This window comes from Dama dama, chromosome 30 (genome assembly GCF_033118175.1).
Source record: "Dama dama isolate Ldn47 chromosome 30, ASM3311817v1, whole genome shotgun sequence".
Classification (NCBI taxonomy): Eukaryota; Metazoa; Chordata; class Mammalia; order Artiodactyla; family Cervidae; genus Dama; species Dama dama.
Window position 1 is genome coordinate 33,617,648 of NC_083710.1, and position 26,801 is coordinate 33,644,448.

General features: G+C 38.4%; 1 protein-coding gene across 1 annotated transcript; it reads right to left on the reverse strand.

Annotated features, from left to right (window-relative positions):
• Positions 1-1,873: 1,873 nt before the first annotated feature.
• Positions 1,874-26,801, reverse strand: USPL1 (ubiquitin specific peptidase like 1). Its single transcript, XM_061133485.1, has 9 exons — positions 26,665-26,801; positions 23,468-23,633; positions 22,821-22,949; positions 19,655-20,297; positions 16,347-16,460; positions 12,566-12,695; positions 9,245-9,370; positions 6,517-6,674; positions 1,874-5,146 (listed from the first exon to the last, which is right to left on the reverse strand). Exons 2-9 carry the CDS (start codon positions 23,564-23,566, stop codon positions 3,270-3,272), a joined length of 3,276 nt encoding a protein of 1,091 aa, XP_060989468.1. The 5' UTR covers positions 23,567-23,633; positions 26,665-26,801; the 3' UTR covers positions 1,874-3,269.

A 26,801-nucleotide genomic window follows, 5' to 3' on the forward strand; every position in this document is an offset into this window, starting at 1 on the left:
TGCATCCAAAATTGAATAAATGCTTTCCTTAAAAGGTTTTCCTTCCCGAGTCCGTCCCATCTCAGTAGACAGAACCACCCATGTGTTCAGGCAATGAAATCTGAGCTCCCTCTTTGCATCCTCTTTCTACCTCCCAGTTAACCATCAACTCCACATGTTGGCTCCGCCTCTGAAATGCAACAGTGGTCCAGCTATTTATCACCTCCACAGCTGTCTGAACTGAGAGAGCGCAAACTAGCACTTCCATTCTGACAACTGTAGTCAGTGATCTTTAAAAACCTCGACTAGATTGTGCCAGTCCCTTGTCTGGAAACTTCTGGTGGCTTCCTGTTAGTCTCGGGGACCATTTGTGATCTGGTTTCTGCCAACCTCTTTAACCCAATGTTCTAATTTTCCTTCCATTGCTCACTCTGTTCACACTGGCCTCTTCCCTGTTCTCAACCATGATAAGCACCCTCACGCCTCAGGGCTTTTGTTCTTCCTGGATAACGCCCTTCCTTCACATGGTCAATTCCCTAACTTCACTTAAGGACCTGCTCAAATGTCACCCCCCTCCAAGTCCACCTGGTCTAAAAATAATCCTCTCATCACTTATCTCAGTTTTCTTCATAGCATTTAGTACTGACATTAATCAATTATTAGTCTGTATTTGTGAATTTGCCTACTTGATAAAATCTGTAACCCTAAAAATCAATACCTGCAGTGCTTTTGTGGTCATTTGTGGATGTGTACACAGCATTGAAAAATCTGAACAGATTTTGCAGAACATCTGGTCTGTGCCACAAGGTCCTCGATGTGTGGTACAGATCTCTTGGTGTGAACTGAACATGCTCATGGACATCTTGGATAGGACCAGACTTCAAGGACTGCTGGCATGGACTCAATGTCTTATGGACATTTTTTGTGCTTTTTGTTGGTTATTTTGTGGTTTAAAAGAGCCCTGAAGTGTGGTGCTCAAGTCCTAGCTCCTGTTCCCAAGCTCAAAGAAGTTGTGATGTGCCTTATGGAGGAAAATATGTGTGTGGGACAAGCTCCATTCAGGCATGAGCTATAGCACTGCTGGCCCTGTGTTCAACGTTAGTGAAACAATAATATCTATTACATAAGGTATCTTTAAACAGAAAGACACAAAAAACATCATTTGTTGATCAAATGATGAAGATGTTGTGAGCAGAGGTTCACAGGAACCTAACTGTATTCCCACCAGGAGCAGTGGTTCAGTAATTGTTAATGCAGTGTTCACGGCAACTTTACAGAACTACCAAATAACAAGAGTCAACCACATCTATTTCCTATTGCCACCTAACATTATAGATTAACCTTCTTGTTTAAAAGGCAAATGACTGAAAGGCAAGAATTTCCTTTTATTATTTTTTTATTGCCTTACATCTGAGGTTTACAAGAATGCTTGACATTCAGCAGAAACCTAGAAATATTTGAATGAATAATTAATAACAAGTAAAGGATGGATAAGCAATGCCTCAAAGACACTCAAATGGCTAAGAGTTACTGAAAATATTCAGCCTCACTAGTCATCATGGAAATGTAACCAAAATCAGCCAAGGTTCTCCCTCCCCCGCCCAATGCTACTTTCTAGAGCTGATGAGGATTCAGCAAAACGACTCGTCATTATTAAAAGGCCAAAAATAAAAGTGCATATTCTTCAACCCAGCAATTCCACTCCCAGAAAATAAAACCTGGACCTGTGAAAATTTTTGTCAATAAGTATAAACAACAATAATAAAACAGTACAAATCACTTCAAAATATAAATTGATGAAACAGTGGTAATACAATGTAACATTATGTAGCTATCGGAAAGGTGTCAAAAACTAAAGATGGAAAAAAATGCTCATTAAACATGAACACAGATCATTAACAAACAGACACAACAAAAGCTTTTATTTCTTAAAAGTCTAAGAAATGCATTTATGGTGCATAAATGCATAAAAACATGAAAATGTCTGCAGTAGTTATTATCACTAAATGTTAAGATGAATACTCTGAAATCTTGGTGTTTTCTTGTGTGTTCCCAGTTTCTCCTTATAATAAACACGTGTCACTTTTGCAATCAGAAAAAAGGGAAGGGAGGGAGGTTTGGAAGTAAATTTGACGAATCAATTCTGAAGTTCTAAGTCCCTAGCAAAGTATTCTTTCCCCAAGATGGCCACCCTTAAACCTTAGTAACTCTGCTACTAATTCAAATCAACACAGCAGGAGGTGTTGTTTGGGCACCCGAAGTTTAAATGAAGCTACAGGTGGAACATGTAAGTTCTGCACCTTTTACTGCTGTAGTGACCACTCTACTCATTCCCAGCTCTACAACTTACTAGCTCAATGGCGTTTCCTTAACTGTTAAAGGTGGTTAAGAGTACTCTGCTCATAGGAACGTTGAGGTTTAAATGAATTAACATTTCATTTACAATAGAACCCAACATATGCAAGCCTTATATGTACTGGCTATTTCTGCCAAAACATAACTATTAGATGGTGTGTTCCACTTTGGCTACAGAAATAAGTGTCTTAGGGGAGAAAGATGATATTTATAATCTCTTAGCACATCAACACAAACATACATTACTTTTTCCTTTTATAGATCATTTTTTGATCACAACATTATGCAACATTCTAGTTAGGAGTTTCCTGCCATCTTTTCTAAGGACAGAAAGAGGCAACAAATTGTATGGGGGGGGGGGGGCAGTTTACATTCTATGCCACTCTACTGGTACTAGAAACATGCTTAGGCTCTTATCTAAGACCACAGCACCACTAGCAAAAACAGTCACATGTTCACATACCATATACAGTCACTTAAGTTTGTATCAACTAGTGTTTTTCCTGAACCAACAAAACTAAAATTTGAAATGTAGAAATTTAGTGTACCCAACTGTACAAATTGCTAGAAACTATACACTACTTATCATTTTTAACATTTTCAAATCCTCATTCACCTAAAACCACAAAAGGAAGCCAAAAAGGAGAACACATTCAGCATCTTTTAAACTTATAAAACAGATCACAGGTTTCATGGGCATGCCACTACTACTGCTAAGTCGCTTCGGTCATGTCCGACTCTCTGCAACCCCATGACTGTAGCCCGCCAGGCTCCTCTGTCCATGGGATTCTCCAGGTAAGAATACTGGAGAGGTAAAACCTTCAGTAGCTTACATTTTGTTCGTGACAAGGCCAGTGTGTCAAACATTACCTAGAAATACAGTACATTTTTCCAAAAGTGGTAATAAATATTAAACTAAAAAGAGCCAAAAGCACTCAACAATTCTCAAACAAATATTCATCAAAATGAGGTAAGTCTAATGCATCATTTGCTAAAGAATTAAACGCTGAAGCAGAAAAAAACTCATCAAAAATATCAGTCTTCATGGGACTTTCCGAGTTCAATGTTCTAATAGAGGCATTATTTGTGAGTGAATCTGGCTGAAGTTCACTCTGGTTTTTCTTGGTGGGGCTACAGTAATTATGCTCCTGCCTCAGATGTGTGTTGTGGGGAATACTGTTTAATCCATTGGGAACTGGTGCCAGGATGTGACTATCTCCCATTTCTAAATATCTGAAGTCAGCCTCCCCGTTTTCTGAAAGCTCTGTTGAAACCACACTGGTCGGGGACAGTAATTCTGCTAGAATTTCTTCATGCGTCTGACCACCATATGGGGAAACACCGGGAGCTGTGGCACACCCTGATTTATTATCGGCAATGTCAATTTGACGCTGCAGTTCTTGCAGCAAGCCTTCTATTGACTCACCGTCATTTGGAGACCCACAATGGGATACCTGTTCTGAAGGTTCACTTGGAAGTGTTCCATTTTGGGGGGAAGACATCAGAGCGGCTAATTTCTTCTTTTTTGCCTTAAGTTTTTTAAGAAGTTTTAGACGGAGTTTATGAATCTGACCCTCAACTGTGTCTCCATGGTTTGGTGAAGAAACACCATTTTCATTTCCATGAGAATTGTGGTTGAGGTGAGCTCCACAGGAGGCGCTTTCACATCTCTTCAAAACTTGCAAATCACCAGTGCCATCAGCACGGGGAGGGGAAGCTGTGCTGGCTGGTGACTGATGGCTTGGAGGAGAGTTCCTCACCAGAGGCGGCTTAGCTGCCCTCCTGTGAGCTTTCCTGGAGGCCTGGCTGGCCTTTTGTTTCGAACCTTTAGTTTTAAAGCCACCAAAATTACTTGCCCCCTTAACTGAAGGCTGCAAATCAGTCACAGTGTTTCTGTTATGAGTTGAAACACATGATGGCATAAAAGAAACACCCTTGCTTAATAAGCCTTTAACCCAACTTCCCACAAATGGTTTCTTATGATTCTCTTTCAGAGGTGGATTCTGTAACGGCTTAGCTATTACAGTTTGAGAAAATGCTGTGGTTTCTTTTTCCTTCCAATCAGATACCTGAGATGTAACATGCTGTTCTGGATGTAACTTCTCAGTTTCTGGTGCAAGAAACTGTTTCAATGAAGCATTCCTCTCTAGGGCAACTGTACCCTCAGTGTCTACTGACTTTACTTGCTGTGTAAGGTCAGCAGCAGGCTGAGTAACTACAGTATCTTCTGTAGTCACCTGTACTGATGGCATAGTTAACAGTTGGGATGAAAAGTTTAAATCCATAGACTGGTTGTGGGTAAGCTTGTCCTCGGATGGGGCCACTAAAAAAGCTGTGAGTGGCTCCTCTGACTGCAAAGTGTTTGCTTCAACAACCCCTGTATTTTCTGCCACAGGTTTGTGTTCTAATAAAAAACCTTCAGAGTTGGACTGTACTTCTTCAAGTGTCAAAGGTAAGATACTGCTGTCAACTGAACCTTTCAGATCTGGAAGGGAATCATGTCCAGGAGCTACAGCTTCATCCTGTGAGAGGGTATTAGGAACCATGGACACATCTATGGGATGCATTCCTGAGGATGGTTCAGCTGAGGCAGCTTCGCCTGCAGAACATGCTGCTGGAGATGCTTGCTTCTCGTCGCCGAAAGTGTACTGGTCACTAGTCTTTTTAAGTGGATGGCAGGCAGATGCTTTATCTGTCATCTGGGATATTTTTCTTTCCCAAATAACAATATGTATCTCCGAAGCAGGAACCTGAAATGTCTCATGCCTTTCAGAACACAGGCCTTTTAAGTCATCACATTCTAGCCAACTTCCTGGGGAATGGGGAGTCAAAGTGAAAGAGGTTAGACATTCAAACAGACCATTATCCTAGGTTAACTTTCTTCTGGCCTTTTTAACTGCTATTATTACTGAATACCTACCAAAAGAGAACTTGAAAACATGGCCTTATCCTTATGTCACCATTTTTCTCTGCTGAATATCAAGTCCTTGGCTTTGGATAACAAAAGTTATGGACTAACACGCAGAAATGTGAAAAACTGAGGCAGTGTTTACTCTTTTCTAAAATGCTCATAAAAATCAAGACAGAAGTATCTTCAACTTCTGGAATTGAGAATGCAGTATCACCTGATATATCTAACAATATCAGAAAATAGATTAAGTTTTTCATATATATGAATTTTCAAGATAAATGAAGCTTGTTACCTCAAGTACCAACATTTAATTTGATTATTTTATTGGTGGGGGGCGGGGGGCAGTTAGGAAAAAAATAAAAGCTTAGGTTTTTGGGTGTCTGCTCTTTAATTTCTGAGCTCCTGTTTTCTCATTTGTCAACTAGGGATGAGGTGATCAATGACAGGGAAAGACATTAAATACCCCCTCTAAAAGACCAAAAAATCCCAAACAAAACTATCTGCTAAATATGTTTATGTCGATACAGTCTTATAAACAATCTGAACCCACTACTTCTTATCCTATACCCATTAAAACTTTTGAGAATATTTTCTTTGCCTAGGTCAGTGGATCTCTACCACACACATATGTTAGAACCACCTGATTACTATTTGGGCTGAACCCTCAGAGACTGATTCACTGCTCTAGAGAAGAGCCAGGACACTTTTTATAAGCTGACCATACAATTTTTATATATTTGTCAAAGTTGGAAAACACCCAACCTCTTCTCTCTGAAGAGGATTTTTCATTCTGTAAAATGCAATTAGAAAACTAAAATTTTTTTTCAAAGTTTTTTTTAAGTTATTGAGAACTAATGCCCCCCTAAATTCTGAAGTAGGGTAAAACTTTAAGGTAATATCTATATTTATGAGTTCCCATTTGCAAAGTGCTTTATAAGCATATTGTGATATGTATCCAAACTATCCCCAGGAAGAACATTCAGTGAAAAACAGCAAACTATAAACCAACAGTAGTCTCTCACCTCAATCTCTGTTTAAAAAAGCAATATGCATATGCATGTGCATACTCATAAACATGCTGATATAAACAAGCAAAGGCAGCCATGAGGAGTGATTCTAAAGCAGGGTGATAAGGTAGAGGGTGGGGTTATAACAGTCAAGGACGAGAAGAGAGAAAAGAATGTCAAGGCAACGTTTGTCTTAAAAGAACAACAAACTAGAATTCAGTCCCTATGCCTATTATCATAAAAGAAAAATGTTTAAGCACTTACCATCAGCATCTAAAATCCATGTTATAAAATGATTATTTGCTTGGTACTGAATTACAGAGGTTACTTGATAAAGACAGCCTTCAGAATGAAATGAATAGCGCTGCAAGTCATTATGGGGTAAGCCTTCCACAAAGTGCAACATGAATACGAGAGAGACTCTGCAGGGAAGAAAGGCAAGAGAAGTCAAATGAATGTGATGCCATGTGTCTGGCTGCACAAAAGACGGTCTGAGGCAAGTGAGTCACACGGAACACTCCCAAGGCCAATTGCACTGCTTTTTCTTGAGAACCTCCAGATGTGTGCCTTAATTAGAAATGGAGAACTCATTCGAAGACGTGTGTAACACTACACCCTTCTCAGAATGGTGTCACTGACAGTTGGAGGCCATCAAGCAGTAAAGCTCTAACACAGGCCATTAAACAAAACTTGCTCTGTAAGCCGCAACACCGCTTTGGCTTACAGAAGATCTCTTGAAAACTTCTTCACAGAATCAAAAGAAAAAAATCTAGACCTTTGAGAATTTTCTTTGGCACCAAGTGCCCAAATTAACTGCTTTTTTGTTAGATGGGACAGGTAATATGAGAAACAAAATAACAAACCTAAAATATTCAAATAAACATTTAAAAAAATCAAATAAGCTAATATAATTTGGCCTATTTCTCTGTTTTCTCAGGAAGTAGACAGACCCATCAAGTTAAAATTCTACTTACAAAAAGTTTACTTCTAAGGAAGTAGAAAAGATAACATACTGGTTGATTTACTATAAATTTCAAAACATCTGTAATTTCAAAAATACATTACTATAGTAACATGACAAACCAGAGAACAAAACCCAGAATAGGCCTTAAATAACTAAATTTAACAGAACTTTCAGGATTTACAAAAAATGTTGAGTATCTCTTTCCCCAATATTTAAACAGATGTCAAAACTTACTTAGCTTATCAACATTTATTCAGCTGAAATAAACTTGAATCAGTGTCCAAAAATGTAGATTATCCAAACTGACAAGGGATAATTTGGGATAATTTGTAAATTATCCCTTGTCAATCTTTCTATTAGAGAATAATCCAGTCTTTACATACCTATAAATAAAAAGTCCTGCAAAACTGTCTATGTCAATAAACTCTGTTTTTTGCCACATATTGATCTGCGATGACACAAGTGGGGAGGAGAACTTAAAAACTGTGAAGCATTTGAGTGTTTAGAAAATTAATGGGCATTTAAAGAATTTGGAGAAAATTCACAATGCATATATAACAAAGCAAATGAAAACACAGGCAATCAATAACTCTAGGAAGAATAAAGAGCTATGAAAGAGATGAAACATAACCACATATACTCCTTGGCAGGAAAGGAATGTAAGTATACTCCTAATAAAAAATGAAGTACTGATTTAACCAAAAAATGTAGTCATATTGGAAGGACAGGGAGAGGTTAAACACAGGTAGGAACCAGGTGGTGGTGTGAGAGCCCCAGTTCTCAATTATTTTAAAAGGAGAAGATTGTATAAAGGTGGCAAAGGTACACTGTACTGAAATGTCAAAGTGAACGCTACCTTAAAGGTTTAAAGCAGGTGCCTGGAGATGGACTCGGAGGGGCGCTGTTCTTTTCTCTTTTTAGGTCTTGGCACTAGTAGATTACCTGAGATTTTGTTACTTGGATGAAAGCAAAACCTTTAGGAAAGGTTCTGAGAGATTTCTTGGCACATCCAAGGCCATCGGAAAAAGGGAGGAGAAGGTTAATGTCACTGGTTCTTTACCATATCAAATGAAACCTCAAAACATGTCCTTTATGTAGGGACAAAGTTACAGAGGAGGTACGTGTGTGAGTGTATTAACAAAAAGAGAGAAACTGCCTAACGTGGAATTGCTGCTGCTGCTGCTAAGTCACTTCAGTCGTGTCCGACTCTGTGCGACCCCAGAGACAGTGGCCTACCAGACTCCTCTGTCCCTGGGATTCTCCAGGCAAGAACACTGGAGTGGGTTGCCATTTCCCTCTCCAATGCACGAGAGTGAAAAGTGAAAGTGAAGTCGTTCAGTCGTGTCTGACTCTTCGCGATCCCATGGACTGCAGCCCACCAGGCTCCTCCGTCCAGGCCAGAGTACTGGAGTGGGGTGCCACTGCCTTCTCCGAACGTGGAACTGATCTGTGAGTTTTTAGAGATGGGGCTTCTGATAACACTAAAAAAGAAAATTCTGATCAGTCCACCCACTGAGGAAAAACAGAAGGGTTGGTGATATACAATGAAGATACATCTGCTCAAGGGCAGCAGAAATCTTACAGAAGGATGAAGAATTAGCACGTTGAAGTCTGGGAGAAGATGGAAACTCAGACAGATGAGCCTATGGCTCATTTTGAATCATCTTAATTCTTGAAATCAGGTTAAGGAAATCCCAGAATTCTAATGACTCCAGGCACTTGATAGAGGTGAAGAAAATGGAAGTTTAATAAACTTAAAAAGAGAGAGAAGACAAAGAAAAAAAGGAGGAGAGATAGTAGGTGTGGAGAAAGATAATTACCCTAAGTCAGCTCTGCAGTGGTGTGTCACTTGAACAGCTTACGAGAGCTCCTGACAGAGAGAAGCACTTTGGCAATTCATAAACCTATGTTAACTCAAACTTCTGAAAAGCAGGTTGCAGTCATCACTTTCAATACTACACACTGGAAAAAAAAAAAGTAAATCCACATTCACTTTGTTCTAAAAATAGTAAGGCAGTTTAAACTCACTTTTCTAATACCATTTTTCTTATTTGTGACTTATTGTTGCAATTGTTACACGGACCAAAATGGGCAGCCTTAAGTGGGTGCCACTCAGGGATGACATTTGTAAAGGTGACCAGATTCTTCATACATCTATTAAAAAAAAAAAAAAAAAAAAGACATAATTTTGATTAAGTTAAATTCATTCATGTTACCTTAAATCAATGTCTAAAACAGAAGGCACTTTCCTTTATTTACTCATACTTTCCTATTCCCACAAATCTATGTAAATGTTCTTTCCTAACCCTCCCTAGTAAAGTTCTCTGTAAGAACTCTCCATATTAATTATCTATAGTTTCTCAGCTATGAGATGAAAATGTTAAAGGCAGGGTTTCTCAAAGGTAATACTGCTGCTATATATTTTGCACTGGGTTATTCTTTGCTGGAGGGCACTGACCTGTGCACTGGAGGATGCTGGGCCTCATTCCTGGCCTCTCTATACACGAGAGGCCATAAGAGCCTCCAGCTGCAGCAACTAGCTATCTCCAGACACTGCCAAACATCCCCATGGGGCAGGAAAGAGCCCCGAGTGAAGGGCCACTGCTTTAAGGCTTTCAAATGTATTAAGAGTTCATCCTTACTCAAAAAATTCACCATCTGACTATCTGTTACTAACAACCAAAAATGAAAAGGGGCACTTACAAAAACATATTCGGGAATAGCAACAACTTAATTATTTTGATCCTTAAAAAATATAAGAATATCAGTTGTGAAAACATTAGGTTTTCACAGTTTACATGAGTTCTAAATTTTGCACTTAAGCCTGAATATTTGATAGCAACAGCATCTGCAAACATGTTTACAGATGCACACTACAATTCAACTCGATTAACAGTATCTTTAAAAGAGCAATTATTTATTATCTAAGAGACACCACCTTCTTTTATAAATAACAACTTAAATAACTTATGTGTGAGGTAAGCACAGGCTGTTACAAAGAGATCAATTCTCAGGGAAGCTAACATTTTAAAGGCAAAGCCACATAAAGGTATCAACAAACGCACTGACTGTTATTTCTGCTATATTCTCAGTTTCCAAAGATAAATATTACGTAAAGGCTCCTATTTTTCATTAATAAAAGGAGTTTGTCTCAGCAAATAAGCATTAATGCTCCACATGACATCTCACATTCCTTAGCACGTACTACATATAAGGCACTGAGCCAAACACTCATCTACCAAAACATCCCTGTAGCAGGTGCTCTTTTCATCCCCATTTTAGAGATGAGGCAAATGAGACACATCAGATAATAAACCCAACAGACACGAAATGAGTTCAGGGAGCCCAACTCCAAGGTCTTTAACTGCCTGCAGAAACTATCTTCTGAATCAAGTCAAAAGCTCTTAAACTAGCACTAAAAACAGCAGCACACAAATGAATGAGTTTGCTGATATTCTTCCACCAGATTAAGTGAAAGTAAGTTTCAATGAAATGCCACTTCATTTTAAGCTTTCCCCCTTGAACTACTTTTACTTTTAGAGCAAAAAACTTTAACCAAAAAAAAAAAAAAGGGAGGGGGTAAGTGGTTGGATGATTCTTTCCCTTGAGCTCTCAGAGTTTTTCTATACAGCTCCAAAATGCACTTTTCACTTTGTATTCAAAGCCAACAGATCAAAATAACTGCTAAGTCACTGGCCCTCTGTTATGTTTCCATGTTACTTCCCTAACTAACTGTCTGAATTTGGCCAGAATAAAGATGATTTCTGCTGAGTTCCTGGCACAGAGAATATGCTCAGTGAAAAGCTGTCAAACAACTGAGATACAGATTCTGGAAAAGCTATCATCAAGTTGACTGTCATCTTCAGGCTTGTTTCTGTTATTTATATTACTTAAGACCCAGGTGGAGATTAGGCAGCATATCTCAGTGAGCAGGAAAAGTCTGAGGGAACAGAAAACCTAAGCCTGAGTTGTTCCACTTACTAGTCTGTCACCTCAGGCATCAATTTAACCCCTTACAAGTTTCAGTTTCCATACATGTCAAACGAGGAGAAAGTCAGATAATTTATAAAACTCAATGCCAGGAGACCTAGAAGCAGATGTTTGTTCTAATACTCACACAAAGTTACTTAAGTCCTAGGTATAAGTGAAATGCTAAGTCTTACTCTGTTCCCTGACAGACAGGGAAGCCTGGTGTGCTGCAGTCCACAGGGTCACAAAGAGTCGGATACAACTGAGTGACTGAACTGATTAAAAAAAAAAAATGCTTCCTGGTTCTACAGCTTGGATTTCCTAGAGCATTCTCTCACACTCAGCTCTCCTTGACTAATCCCTAAATAGTCTCAATTAAGATAATGAATATCCAAAGTAGTATTTTTTCATATACATTTATTCAATAACTTGGAGACTCCAAATTTTCTAGTTTACTAACAGGTGAATTCAAGAAAAGAGGAAAGGATTTACCTCTATTATAACAGTATAAATGACCAACAGAACCAGCATGGTCATATTTTAACTGCCAGCCAGCCAGTGACTTTCTCTTATGTGGACACAGCGAGGGTGTTGTGTCTGATAAATTTTCTCTCCCTGACTCCTCTTCCAAAACCTAATTTCTCTATTTTTTTTAATATGGTAGCTGTATGGAAGCAAAATAACTTTGCAGCTTCTTTCTTCTCCATGTTTCGTCCTGAGTACCAATCTCAGGGTCATGTACAACAATCGTGATCTCTCTAATCCTCACCTAGAGGCAGCAGGGAAGTAGAAAGCATGGCTGAGACAGTTCACGTGTAGAAGGATTCTGGTGGTGGCTGGTCTTTCATAGGACTAAGGGAAGGAATGGGAGAGCATAAGTTACCTCTAAGATCTGCTGCCAGACTCTGGGAGCCTAAAATCAAGTTTCCACAATGTTGAAAACAAGCAAACAAAAGCCCTAGTCTCTAATATAGGAGTAAACAAAACACATATGGTTTTGCAAAGAATTCTAAGAGGTGTACTTACTCAGCAGGGAATCCAGGGGAAGTGGGGGAGGCAGGGGACTGTGCTACTTCACCATTAGTCCCCACTTCCCACTAAAGAACTTCTTAACAAAATTCCTTCTAGTAATCTATCAAACCATTTATTATTATTATTATTGGTACTCTTTTAGTATGAAAAAGCAAGTAAATAATGCAGTTTCTGGGGCTCAACTGTCTCCTTTTAATCTTAGCAGTGGAGAAACTTCAATATACAAAAGGAAATTTTATCAAGGGTAAAGACAGCAATGCTACAAGTGGAAGCAAGTTTTCTTCATATTTCATTACTTGGAGACATTTTCAACAGAATGAATCCATTAAAGAAAATAGAAACACTAACCTGTTTTGATATTTGTGCCCACAGTGTGAACATTCAAAATTCCAAGAAAAAGAGTATGTGAAGAGCTGTTCAATGTGGGGTTCTATTTTTAAGAGCAGGGGAAATGCAAACACAGGGCTTTCCATATCACCTTGAAGAAGAAAAAGAAAAATTATTGCTCATAATGAACTGAAAAAAAATTACAAATCGTCATCTTTTCTCACTATATTCACAGTATGAATATATGGGAATATGTATATATGACAGAGTAAGTTATTCACAGTTGGGCAAGAGAAGTTTTCGAAGCACTTTCTAAAAATGTCCATCATTTTAATTAACACTCACTATCTTTCATTTGTCTTGGTGACACTTATGAAAACACCTAAGACAAAGATACAGAAGACTCATATGGCCCCCTAGATAGCTTTCTTGGGGAAAAAAGAAATCCTCAGAACTGTGACAGTTCTAAAGCATCATAAAAACAAAGCAAAAATATATAGATTTGTTTGATACAGATGCTAAAAATAATATAACTGGAGAAACACTGTAGGATAATAATTTCCGAGTTGGACAAAAGGCCAACTCTACTCTGACTCTTGTTCTACAAAGTGGTAAGGGCATGACACACCAGGCTCAGAGGACCAGACTCTGCAGCCACTACTCTTCTTAATCTTTTAACAATTAAACTTCAACAACTTTAAAACTAAAGAACATCTGAATTTTGTTGTCATCAAAACAAAAGCTGAACTGTGGATTCTGTCTTCCGACTTGGAGAGCAGCACATTAGGAGGAGGATTTAGATTCTCCTCACATTCATCCTTCAATTGCTTTCCCTCCTTTCTATCCTCCGGGGAGCTTAGATGCTGCCTTACTGATTTGGCCCAAGGACTAATCCAAGCCCTGCCATTGCCTCCCTCCCCAGGGACAGCCTCACTTCCGAAGTTCGCTTCTCCCCAATCCTGGACTACAGCTGTCTGGAACATAGTCGAGAAGAGTCATCTCGGCTGTACTGAAAGGCAGAATAGTGGGTCTTCCTGCCTAAGAATCAGTGGTCTTAGGCACCACTCTATCAGTATCAGTGGTCACAAAGGTTATTTTACAGTCCCACTGCTATTTTTGAAAAAAAAAAAAAAAAAAGAGAAATCCAAAACAAAATGCTTTTCATAAACAGAAAGAAATAACAAATTAATCTCCTAAAAATGAACATCAATATGCATAGAGTGTGTAGTATAGCATGAGTTTGTAATTAGTTATCAGCCTTTAAATGCTCACTCTGTTGAAACTAATATCAAGTGAAAAAGTAAATAATTTATATTACATTATGACAACATAATCTTTAGCTCGAAAAATACATAGTTCTCAACAAATCAAAATATCACAAAAGAGCTCAAAACACAATTGAATAAGTTGTATGATTACAGACCATTTTAGATAATGTACATAGCTCCTAAAATGATCTTAATTATTTTTCCTTTGATTATCAGTTTTAGGTTTCTAAAGCATCCTACTAGAGAAACATACAATACCAAAGCTTATTTCTAATTTTGATAACCTCCTGTCTAAATTAAGTGGTCTCTCTGTCTCTACTGCCTTTAAGCCCAACTCCAGCTCAACTATAGATCTTCCTCAACTCATGACAGGGTTATGTTCCAATAAACCTATACATTTTAAGTGGAAAATATTATTAAGTTGAAAAGGCATTTAATCCTCCTAACCTAGCAAATATCAAAGCTTAGCCCAACCTACCTTCAATGTGCTCAAAACACTTAACATTAGACTACCGTTGGGCAAAATCACTGAATACAATATTTATTTTATAATAAAGTACTGGATATCTCATGTATTTTATTAAACACTACACTGCAAGTGAAAAGCAGGATGCTGGTCTGGATCCAGAATGCTTGTAAGCATATTGGTTGTTTACCCTTGTGATCTCATGGCTGGCTGGGAGCTGCAGCTCACTCCCACTGTCTAGCATCACAAGTGAGTATCATAGGGCTTATCACTAGTCTAGGAAAAGATCACAATTCAAAACTCAAAGCACAGTTTCTACTGATTGCATTTCTCTCTTTAACACCATTGTAAACTGAAAAAAAATCAAAAGTCGGACCACCGAAAGATGGAGGCCACCTATATCTCTAGTTTGCCTATTTCCCTGAAGTATCTTGTTCATCAGGATGCAAACTTTCCAGTGACTCCTTGCTGTCTAGCTATTCAGGTTTTCTCTTCTGTTACTGGCTCATTAATGTGTCTGGCCACTTTTCTATCAGGTTTTTTCTTTTTTTTAAAAACTGATGTACAAGAATCCTTCATAAGATATCCTGGATATTATTTCTTTGTGCTATCTTTACACAGAGGTTTTAAACTTTGATGTAACTGTAGTCACCAATCTCTAGTAAAGTAGTGACCTATATTTTCTTCCAAAGTTTTACAACTCTGCTTTTCATGTTTAGGTCTTTAAATATGTGAATACTGGAAGTTTCTTTCTAATTATGCTGTGAAGAAGGGCTCTAATCCCACCCACACCCTCTCCACCCAATCAGGAACCAACCATCACCTGGGAAGAAACCAAACTCGGGTGGAGTGGGGGGCGGGCGGGTTTGGATCTGGACTTTCTATTCTGTTCTATCGGTCTGTCTCTCCTGACACTGGTACACAACACTCAAAGACTAATTTACTCTCTACACTTACATAAATAAGTAGACACCATAAAATACTGGCTTTTTCCTTAAAAAACAAAAAACATACATACAATGAAGGAAAAGAAATATCAAATTGAAGATAGCAGTTACCTTTGTGGTGAGGTAAGGAATAATTGGGAAAGACCACAAAAAGGGTATTAGTTGTAATATTTCTTAAACTGTGAGGAGGGAGAGCAAAGAGGATAGCTTACAATGTGTTTTTTTTTAAAAAAACAATAATGAAAATGATGAAGTGTCTGGCTGACCTTAAAAATGTAACCAACATTCCAAGCCAGTATGGGTTCTACTTCTCTTTCTTTAGTGGTTTAAAATACATGTTAATATTCAGAATGAGGACACACACACTTTAAGATTCCGACGTGCTCCCAGAAGCAAACGTCAGGTTTCATTAGTCAGACCTTAAGCACTAACGTAGCCCCTCTCACTGCTGACTGAGTAGTGCAGACACAATGAGAGGATGCTACTGTACCGGAAAAGCTACATCCCTGCCCAATTGCTAGGAGTGCACAGTTTTCAGACATCCCTTCTCTGTTATACAGAAATCCACATCCAAGGTAGCAGCAGACCAAGACACAATCTTCCAAATATTTATAATGAGCAGGGATAAGCAGGGTGGTGATTCAGACTGGGGAAGAAACCACTCTTTAAAATTCAACTGGGAACTGGAGTAGGGAACCTGAATAAAACATCTCAGGTCACTCTATGGGGGAACTGATAGCCGCAAAATGCAACACAGGAGCCCCTCAGTCTACACTCTGGTGATCTTATGGACAAGGCTCCTTTAGGATGAGTTCCCACTCAACAGATGAGTGGCTGGAGTAGTCTACTGGGGGAAAGGACAGGGAAAGCAGCAAATGGTGTAACCCCTGAGTGCTGACCTGGCTCTGAGGACTGCATCCACTCTGAAGGCATGGAACACACGTGTGCATATTTATATAAAACAACTCCATCCTTGAATGATTTAACCAGTGATATGTTTCTACCCAGATTCTCCCTTCCAAGAATCTGATCATTCCAAGTAATAAAACAGTGTTGTATTTCCTTATAAGTATGTCTTTACAGTAGATGAGTAATACAATTAAATTCCACAAATTACTTACCTAATGTACATCTAAGCTGAGGTTGAAGTCTAATAAAAATTTCATCTCTGACTTCATTCAGACAGGTCTCTATCTTTGCAAATATTTCTGAAGGAAGCTTTTTACAATCTCCATCTAATAATAAAATATAGAACATTATTAATTTCTCATCAACCTGTATCTTTCTATAGACAACACATTATCAAAAATGAAAGTTTATCAGTCAACAAATTTTCCAGAGAAAATGGAAAACTACAAAATTCCTTAATTCTTCTTCTCTTTGTAGTATATCATGTGTGTAAGTGCTTAGTCAACTCACTTGTGTCTGACTCTTTGTGACCCCATGGACTGCAGCCCACCAGGGAGTGTCCATGGGATTCTCTAGGCAAGAATACTGGAGTGGGTAGCCAATTCCTTCTCCAGAGGATCTTCCCGACTAAGGGATGGAACCCAAGGTCTCCTGCACTGCAGGCAGATGCTTTACCATCTGAGCCACCAGGAAAGTCCTATAGTACACCATACATTCCCTCAGTCTTTTTTAACAGCACAGTATCGTTAGTACTGACTGATTGGCTCAACATCATTCTACCCAAGTAAAATCTCAGTGAAAAGTTTTTCTCACTGAAATAATCACAGGCCTAGCTAAAGAGCTACACGTTAATGTTCTGCCCATCTCTGAAACATCTGAGGCCATTTCTTTCAATGCAATTGTTCCTTATGCTAAGACAACTTCTAATCAGTTAATCTTCTCTGTATGACTTCTACTGAACTTAACTAGATCACAGAACAGATAAATTTATAAGGAGTGTTAATATTATGATTACTTCCCAAACAAACATTTGGTATGTTTCCCTCCTTCTACATCTTTTTTTGGGAGAGAGGAAGGAAGGAGGGCATGAGGGGTCTTCACTGACATCACTGCATTTTGTACATTTCCACACTCTGCTTTTTTTAACACAAATGTGCTTCAATAAAAATTTTGCAGGCTAGTTATTACACTCCAACTGAACCATAGTTTTATTGGCCATTCCCTATTGCTGGACATTTAAGATTTTTCTTTTTTTTTTTTTTTTTAACTATTATAAATACTATTATCATGAACATCTTTGGCACATACCTGTCCATGTTTTTGACATTCTTTAGGGCAAAAGTCCTCAAAATTACTGACAGAAAACGAAGATTAACAAAATTATTTTGAGTAAAAGTCTCCATATGCACCTGAATCTAATTACTCTTAGGCTACTAGATTTTTTCTCTTCAATCTCTTACAAGTAAATAATTCATATAGCCTGATCACACACTGCTTGTGCGCTTCACTATGAGAACATCTGGAGTATCCTATAATATGAAGTGAGCACTGACTAGAATTTTTGGTATCTGATCACACTGGGAAAAAAAGAGAAAACTTACAATCAACAGTAATGCAGCTGGAACAAATGTAATTACAACTATATGATAAAAACGACAATTATCTTATAAAAAATAAATAAAATATTGAATAACCAAAGTCAAACTGCATAAAGGTAAGGATTCTCCCCTACCAGATACCAAGACCCAAAAGGTCATAATAATTAAAACAGCCTGGCACTGGTACAGCAACAGGAAAATATTCAAGGATGGGGAAACAATGTATAAGATTTATATAAAAGATTGCAAGATCAAAGTCAAGCTGAGTAAAGATGAGGATAGCAAGACCTAAAAAGCCCTAATAATTAACATAGTGTGGTACTGGTACAGAGATAAAGTGACTAAGAGGATAAAACTGGGTGCTAAGGAACTGCTTACACAGATTGTAATATGACAAAGGGGGCATAGCAGATCACTTGAGAAAAAACGTGGAGCTAGAAAAACAGGCTATGCAATGGGAAAAAAAATGAACCCTTACCACACACCATACCTAACTACCTCCCATTGAATTAAGAATTTCAAAGTAAAAAGCAAAGCTCTGTGACCTTTCAGTGAAAACACAGGTGAATGACTTTCTCATCTTGGATAAAGGAAACATTTCTTTTTAAAGCCACAAACATTACTAGCTACAAAAAGAAAGATGAACAATTTCTGTACATCAAAAGACATCTTTAAAAAAGCAAAAGCACAAGATACAAACTGGGAGATGTAGCAAGCTATCTGACATAAATAAATAGAGCAACAAGGACATATAAAAGCTCAAATCAATAAGCATATGACAACAGAACAAAGAGGTATAAGACACAAACAGGCTTCACAGAGAGAACAGAGGGTCAATCTATATAGGAAGAGCTGTTCAACCTTTCTAAAATTGGGGAAAAGCAAATCAGGACCATTTTATATCATTCAAATAGCAAAAATCTCCAAGTCTGAAAATAGCCAAGGGAGGAAATATGGATGAGGAAGATCTCATCTACATTGCTAATGGGAGTATACACTGGTACAACCACTCTGGAAAACCATTAGCCTTTATCCAGTTTGTGTGAACTCAGAGTCTATCCTGAGATAGATCCAAGGGAAACTCTCGGGCCCCAAAAGATTGGCCTAAAAACAGTCACAGCAGCAGTATTTATGATGGCAAGAATCAACCCAATGATAGATGAATAAATGCACTGCTATACTTACAAACTGGTATTCTAACAAACTGGAAATATTACATAGCAATTAAAATTGGTGAGCCACAGATACAAGCAGCTTTACAGATAAATCTTTATAGAAAAAAAGGTCCCAGAAAAAATATACTGTGTCTTTTAAAATAAAGTTCAAAACATTAAATTTGGCAATATCTTACTTAGCCATATATATGTAGGAAGAACTATTTAAAAAGAAGAAATGATAAAATACATTTTAGGATAATGATACCTTCGGGGGGAGTAGAGATGGCATGGGGAGGAATACATAGGTACATGTAAAGCATTGCAAATATTTTATCTTGGGTTGGAGGTGGTTCCTGGGTATTCTATTTTATAAAAAAATAAAAATATATCCCTATGAAGTGATTTTTGGAGAGTTGTGGGATTATGTGTGATCGATTTACTTGCTTTATTCCACTTTACAGCAACTCAAAAACTTAGAAAAGTTTTACTTTGATGGACTCTATGTTGACCACCATTGACCAAAAGATAAGATACAGCCACAGACTCTTTACTCTTTTTTTTGTGTGTGTGTGAAAAAGACTGTCTTTTGGGCAGTCATAACACAACTGGTATTATCTCAAGCTTCATGATATGGTCCCTTTGGTCCCTGCTCCAAGGTCTTGATACAGAACAATGGGTATTAATGGTATCTTTTTCACGTGCTATGAGCCAAGTTCAACATTAGTCTCTCTAAAAATTAAAGAGAAATAAAATGTTATTACTAACCTTTAACCCCATCCAGCTGACTGGTGTGCAGGAGCACATTGGCGTGATTATACCTGGTAAACAACCGCCTGAACATGGACTCCTCTTCAGAGCACAGGTCAGTCACAGTGCTTTTCAGCCCTTCCAAGTGCACCAGTGCTGCCAGGATACAGTCTAACCAACACAGAGCATGTGCATTTTTCCACTGGACACATGAAGTCTGGCAAAATGAGGTATGTTTGCTCTCCAGTGGCTTTTCCAGTTCAGATGCACATCTTTCATTTTGAGGATGAGTCCCTTCAGTTCCAGAAACATCAACCATGGTAGCGTCTTCCTCAGGAGCCACGTCAACAGTATCAGCTTCCAAAGCCTCATTCTGCTCCCAGGAATCAGCTGTCCTAACTGGATTCTGCTGTCCATTGTACAGTGAACCAGGTAAGCCTGGTGAGGTTCCATCATATTCTCCTCCATTATGGTTACTGTTTAAAACCTGTTCACTGTCAATATCTTGAAGATTTTTAGTCTTTTTGGAAACTGCTAAAGGTGACTCTTCACAGTTGGCTTCCAAGATCTTTCTTTTTTGAGGCTTATTTGGAGTGTGACAATTTTCCAAACCAGGAGAAATTAAGTTATTAAGTGATGTAGAGCCCAAAGGATAGATGCACTAGAAAGGAAAAATAAAAATTCAAATAAGCTCAAGCTTTACTTTACCATTACTATGTCATGAAAAATATGTATAAAATGTTAGCATTAATTTGATATGAGAGGATATATGATATTATCAATCTAAATTTGAAGGAACAAGGATAAACTAATCAAAAATTTAGTCCTCAAAAGAGTAATTTTTTCCTAGTTAATTTGAATAGTCAAGGGTTTAATCTAAACTACACCAGGGTAAGCTTACAAGGAAAACATACATATTTTTGCTTTAACAAAGAATCCAATGTTGAATGAACTAAAAATTCTAAAATTTTATGATGAGTGTACTATTCTTTTGGGGATAGGTATACTGTGTGGAGAAGGAAATGGCAACCCACTCCAGTGGTCTTGCCTGGAGAATCCTATGGACGGAGGAGCCTGGTAGTCTATAGTCCACGGGGTCGCAAAGAGTCGGACACAACTGAGCGACTTCACCTTCACTTTATAATGCGTGGCATTAAAAACTAGAAAAGTAGTTTCAATGTAAAAAGTTGCAAAGAGTAATGTCTGTTTTATAGTTTTTGAAACTGAGTGTTAACCCAAGAACACATCAGTGGATCAACTTTACAACCACACTGGTTCTCAAAATTAAACTGGCTGAATTTTAATGACTTCACCATGCATGAACACAATTACAGCCAAATAGCAAAAGTGTAAACAAATCACTCAAATAACCAACGAATTTTCCCCAAGCTTGAACACTAGCAAAACATTTTATAAGACAGATGCAAGAAACCTACATCCTGTATGCCTTCACTTAAAACATGCCTTCTTCTATACATGTATGGTAGACAGCCACCTCAGTGGCCTCTAGTGAACTAAAGAACTTTATCTCCAGGTAGTCGGGCCCTAGAGTCAGCCCCCTGCCACAGCCTCGGGTTTGGCCACGTGACTAGCTGTGATGGGACATGAACAACCAGGATGCACACGGAGGCCTGATGCACTGGCTGACTGGACTTGTCCTCTCGCAGCCCTCTTTCTGGAAAACACTTTCTTAGTTTCAGTTATTGCACTGTAAGGATCCCAATTAGCCTTATGGAGCCTCGTGGAAAAGAAGTGAGATCCTGGCTGACTACCTGAGTTGAGTTCCCATTTGGGAGCTGGCATCCAAAGCCTGCCACACAGACTAAATTTAGCTGTACCAGCCAACAAAATGGGAACTTAAGAACTGCCTTGACAACCCACAGAGTCATGAGTGAAGTTGTTAAATCACTTTGTCACTAAGTTTTGAGATTTCATTTTACAGCAACAACTAACTGAAATCCACTAAGAAAGAAAGAAAGAAAGATGTCCGACTCTTATGATCCCATGAACTGTTGCCTGCCAGGTTCCTCTGTTCATGGGATTCTCCAGGCAAGAATACTGGAGTGGATTACCATTTCCTTCTCCAGGGGAACTTCCTGACCCAGGAATTGAACCCAGGGCTCCCGCACTGCAGGTAGATGCTTTACTGACTGAGCTACGTGGGAATGAAATGCACTAAATCCTCCATTTCAAAATACAGCATCTTCTATACAAGTGAACACTATATTCCTAATATTGCACTTATTTAGAAATTCTTTAGTTTAACAGGACAAGTTCTTCATTTTTCCATCACTAACTAGTTGTGTAGTCACCATTAACTAACAACTTGATCCTCAACTTTTATACCCTGAGATTACTTCCTTAATCCTACCACATGTCAGACAACATAGGACACTTTAAAATCAATAGTGGTAATTTTGTATTCAAAAAGTTCTCCAAAGAAATTGAAAGTAAGACCTTGAAGAGATATTTGCACACTCATACTCACTATAGCATTATTCACAATAGCCAAGAAGTAGAAGCAAAGCAAATGTCCATGTACAAACAAGTGGATAAAGAAATTGCGGTATATACATATTAACACAATAGAATGTTATGCAACCTTAAAAAAGGGAACTCCTTTCATATGGTACAATATGGATAAACTTTGAGGTCATTACACTACGCAAAATCACAAAAAGACAAATGCTGTATGATTCCACTTATATGACGTACCTAGAGATAGTCACATTCATAGACAAATAAGAATGGCAGTTGCCAGGGCTAAGGGGAGAAGTTGTTATTCAATGGTTACAGAATTTCAGTTTTGCAAGATGAAGAAGTTCTAGAGTTCTTAAGTACATAACATTTAGAGGTTAATAACTTTCTCAGTGAGTCCCAAAGTTAATAAACCAACAGATGAGAGTGACAACATCTAAAGGACCCTCAGGAGGTTTAAAAAAAAAAATCTTGAAATATATTCCCTCCTCTAACAAGTCTAACATCTTCATGTAATAACTCAGGAAACTGAGTGGAAAAATAACAGAGAATATTGAAAATTGCATAGCAGACAGATCTAGAGACTTTGATTATCTATATATTAAAATACACACAGTCTAAAAACTACAAAATGAGCACAAATTTAAACAGTGAAGAAAAAAGCAAAACATTAAAACTTTGATACCATCTAAGATTAATACTTTACCTGCAGATCCTCACACAAAAAGACAGATTCTTGAAAACTAATTCGGTAAGTCTTTAAGGCTTTTAACTTTCCCTTCGCCCTACAAGCAGGGCAATACTCATCTGACAAAACTTTAGCTGAATCATAATTCTAAAAGAGAAAAAAAAGTAAATTAAAATAGAGACACTCACAGATTTTTATCAAATTACAAAAAGTAAAATGGAAAAGTAACCAGAAAATTTTTTTTATAATTTCCACCTAGAAGCATCCTGGCAAGATATCTTAAAAGACAGCAAATAAAAGAAATGCATACAGGCTTTAATACAGCTATTATTCCAAAAAGTATATATTCTAGTTTTAAATATTAAATTAGGTGTTAAGAATAGCATTAGTTTTATTTGCAAGAAAAAAAGTAATGTCAGTTACCACTGAAAATAAGTTCAATATTTTCAAACAGTAAACCATAAGGTCTATGTTTTCTTTATACTTTCACATATCAATGAAACAGAGAGGTAAACAGAAAACAGTCTTTCGCCATTACTGTAAGATTTCCGTGGAAGATACAATTTTTTAGAAATTAATTGGTAAAATTAAAACCAAATTTAAGTCTCAAAAACAGGAGGGAAAAAAACCAACTTTGCACTGAGGCAAAAAATAAGTGCACTAACTTTTCCCAAGTACCCCACCATGTGGAGTGAAGATTTCCCTATATCAGCCCCTGGTCCAATCACTGGCAAACCATTTCCACTCTTCGGGGAATCCGTCATTCCGAGTCATTGGCTAATTTATGTCCCTTGAAACATGTCAATAGCACTAAGGATTTCTCAATGAACCCTGGAAAAAAAAAAGTCAATAGACAATTAAACAAAAATCCTATTTACTTTGAAAAAGAGCTATGCTATCTTAAAAGATGGATATACATTAAGTATATTTTGAGAACTCTATATCCTAGGTTAAACAGTTTCTAAAATTGTTATTTTGAAGTGAAAGCAAAATACCTAAATTTATTTATAAATCTAGCAAATTTCTGGGAAGAGGGCATAAAGCAGCAACAGGACCGGTCTTCATAGTAGACTCATTTAAAAGCAAACTTATCAAAGCTTGTAGTAGAGTAAGCTATTATTTAACTATATAGATCAGAGTTTGGAAAACCTAAGTTTTTAGTCTATATACAATTTAAAACAAATATATATATAAACATTATATTAAGAAAGTACTTTACAAAACCCAGATACATTGTGCTATTACCTGACAAGGACAAAAGAACCCCCTACATTCCTATTGCTTTCAACTACCAAGAATACATCACCAGCAGAGAACAGTGCCACTTCTTAAAAGCTGACAATAATGTACTTAATTTTATATTAAATAATTTGTAACAGAACAAAAATATAAAGACTATATCATAGTACAAATTACACATGTAATGAGTGTTTTTTGAGTGTAGTCCCCTGGAGTAGAATCCCATTCAGTCAAGTCAAAATCATGAGACTGGAGCTCAGTGTAAGGGAAAGTAATTGTTAACAGTAGTTTAGATTTAAAATACAAGGAAAACTAGATAAAGGAGAACTCTGAGCAGAGTCAATCACCACTTCACAGGGATGTTGTAGAACACTTTCAAGAAAAAAAATTTCTCCAAAATCTAAGAATCCATGATTCTATGACAACCACCTCCTGGGAAACTGGGGCTCACAGATTCACTTTAGAAACTAGTTATGCTATTCTGTTTCAGAGGAATATACTTTACACAGCTTTCAAGCCAAGGAATAATTCCAAAAATAAAAATGCTCTTTAGAAACGCATCCGTGGATCTCAAGTTGCTATTCCTAAAGAAACATCCATAAGCAGGGTTTCTCAACCACAAGATTATAGACATCATAGACCAGATCAATTTGTTGTGGAGGCTGTCCTGTGGGTTAAGGGGATGTTCAGCAGCATCATTGACCTCTAACTGCTAGATGCCAACAACAGTAACCCCTCAGTTGTCACCATGTCTCCAGATGTTGCCAAATGTCTGTCAAATGTTGCCAACCAAGGGGGTGGGGTGGGGGTAGGGGGCCAAATTCAGTCCACTGAGTATCACTACCAAAAGGGTAAAAAAACAGGCTTGGTGCTTTATCCTTTTAAGTTCCTCAGGGACAACACCAATTTGTTAACTCTGGCTGGTTCTGTTTATAACCTACTCACAGAAGAGAACTATACAGAAGAGTCAAACTTCTAGGATTCAAGAGTGGCTAAAAGCACGGGCTTTAGGTTCAAAACTGTATTTGGAAAATTAGATGATTCTAAGAATTAAATGCAATGCGTGTAATGTTTAGCAATGTTTAGCACCTGACACACAGCAAACTTTAACTACTATTTAGTGCTATTTTATACATTATGCAGAAAAAAGGCAGCATAGCTTGGATCATTTTGCAGTATTCTCAAAAAAAGACTGGTAAGCCACGTATCTGGAACAAATCTTTCTTGTTGAAAATTTCCATCTGCCTGAGGGATTAAGAAAACTTTTCCGGCTAGTTCTCTCTCTCTCTACTAAAGTAAAACACGGTAAGAATTCAAATTTGCTCTCCTGATCCTATCACCCAACAATTTCAATGGAAGAACAGGTAGGTTGGTGGTTGAAATCCTGAATATGCAGAAGCCCCAAAAGAAAATTCATTAAAATAAATAAATAAAAATACCAGAGATAGGCTATTCAAGTCTTTCAAATACAACTTACTTGGTCCTAGATAGGAAACACTGGGGTAGGTCTTATAACTTTTCCCTGAATAGACTGCCTTCATTGTCCTCCCTTCAAAAAACCACCTGCTCCTGCTCTTTTTGCTTGTATTTCTCCTAGACTTTGGCACCTCTATGCTTACAAACACACATACTAGAAAATTTGAGTGGTTCTCTAGTCAAAGTCATCAAATTCTGAGGACAGTTCTTTGGAAGCATCTCAAACCCCCACCTGTTTTCATCTCCATCTCCACTCCCTATCACTGCCAAAGTGACGCTTTTATTAAAGAAAAACAAGTCTGAGTCTGTCATTGCTCAGCTTAAAATCAAGTAATGACTCCAATCTGATTACAGTAAAGTCCGTGCGTGCGTGTTCAGTCGTTCAGTGTTACCTGAGAGCAATGCTAAGACCTAAATACCACAGCACTGTGAGACCATTGGCTTTCCAGTCTTTCCGTCTACTCCATTTCACCCTCCGCATTTTTTTTTCGGAGCCGCACCACATCCCCCCCGCCACCGTTTTCATTAGTTCTGTGAGCCACTGACGCTCCAGAAGCCCAAATGTCAAGTACTAACCCAGCACGGACCCAGTACAGCAACAAAGCGTCAAGTTGGACCTGGAGCTAGAGAAAGCAGCAATTAAGCTGAAATCACAGCCCAGCGCAAAATGGGGAAACCTAGAGAACCAACTGCTAGAAGAAGGCCGTTTAAGCTTTCCCTCCAAGGAAGCGGGCTCGGCACGCGAGCTGTCAAAGGTGAGGCCACAACAGACTTGAAGCTGAGAGCTGGGGCTGGCTTTCGGCGCCCAGCCCTGTCTGGTACCCAAGCCAGCCGTCCTGAATCACAGACCAGGAGACGTCAGTTTCAAAACCCAACCTTGGAAACCCGAGAAGGTGCAGTGTTCCGTTAATTCACGCTCCTTATGAAGGGGGGGTGAGGGGAAACCTCTGGTTTCTCTTCAGCATTTACCTCTCTGAGTCCCAGCGAATGAATCTGTGACTCTATTCTAATACCTTACTCACCAAGCCTTTCCCCCTCCCAGCCTAGCCCCTCCTTTCAAACCAGCGGAGTACCCCCACAGATCACCCCAGCTCCGTCCCCTTTTCCTATTTCAGAAGCTGAAGGAAGCTACTCCGTCTTCTCTTACCTGCCGCCGGCCCGGCCTTTCCTCGCGTCCGGGTCGCTCAGAACTCCCGTTCCAACTGGAGCTCCCACGCCAGAGCGCGACGTTCAACCCACGTTCTCCTCGGCCCGCTCCTCCCCTCCAGCCCCTCTGCTAGGAAA

Coding starts and splice junctions, on each gene's coding strand:
- USPL1 (XM_061133485.1), bottom strand. CDS start 23,566: ATGACGGATTCCCCGAAGAGTGGAAATGGTTTGCCAGTGATTGGACCA. Junction 20,298..22,820: donor TTTTGTGTGAGGATCTGCAG/GTAAAGTATTAA, acceptor TTTCCTTTCTAG/TGCATCTATCCTTTGGGCTC. Junction 12,696..16,346: donor TCAGCTTAGATGTACATTAG/GTAAGTAATTTG, acceptor TTCTTCTTCAAG/GTGATATGGAAAGCCCTGTG.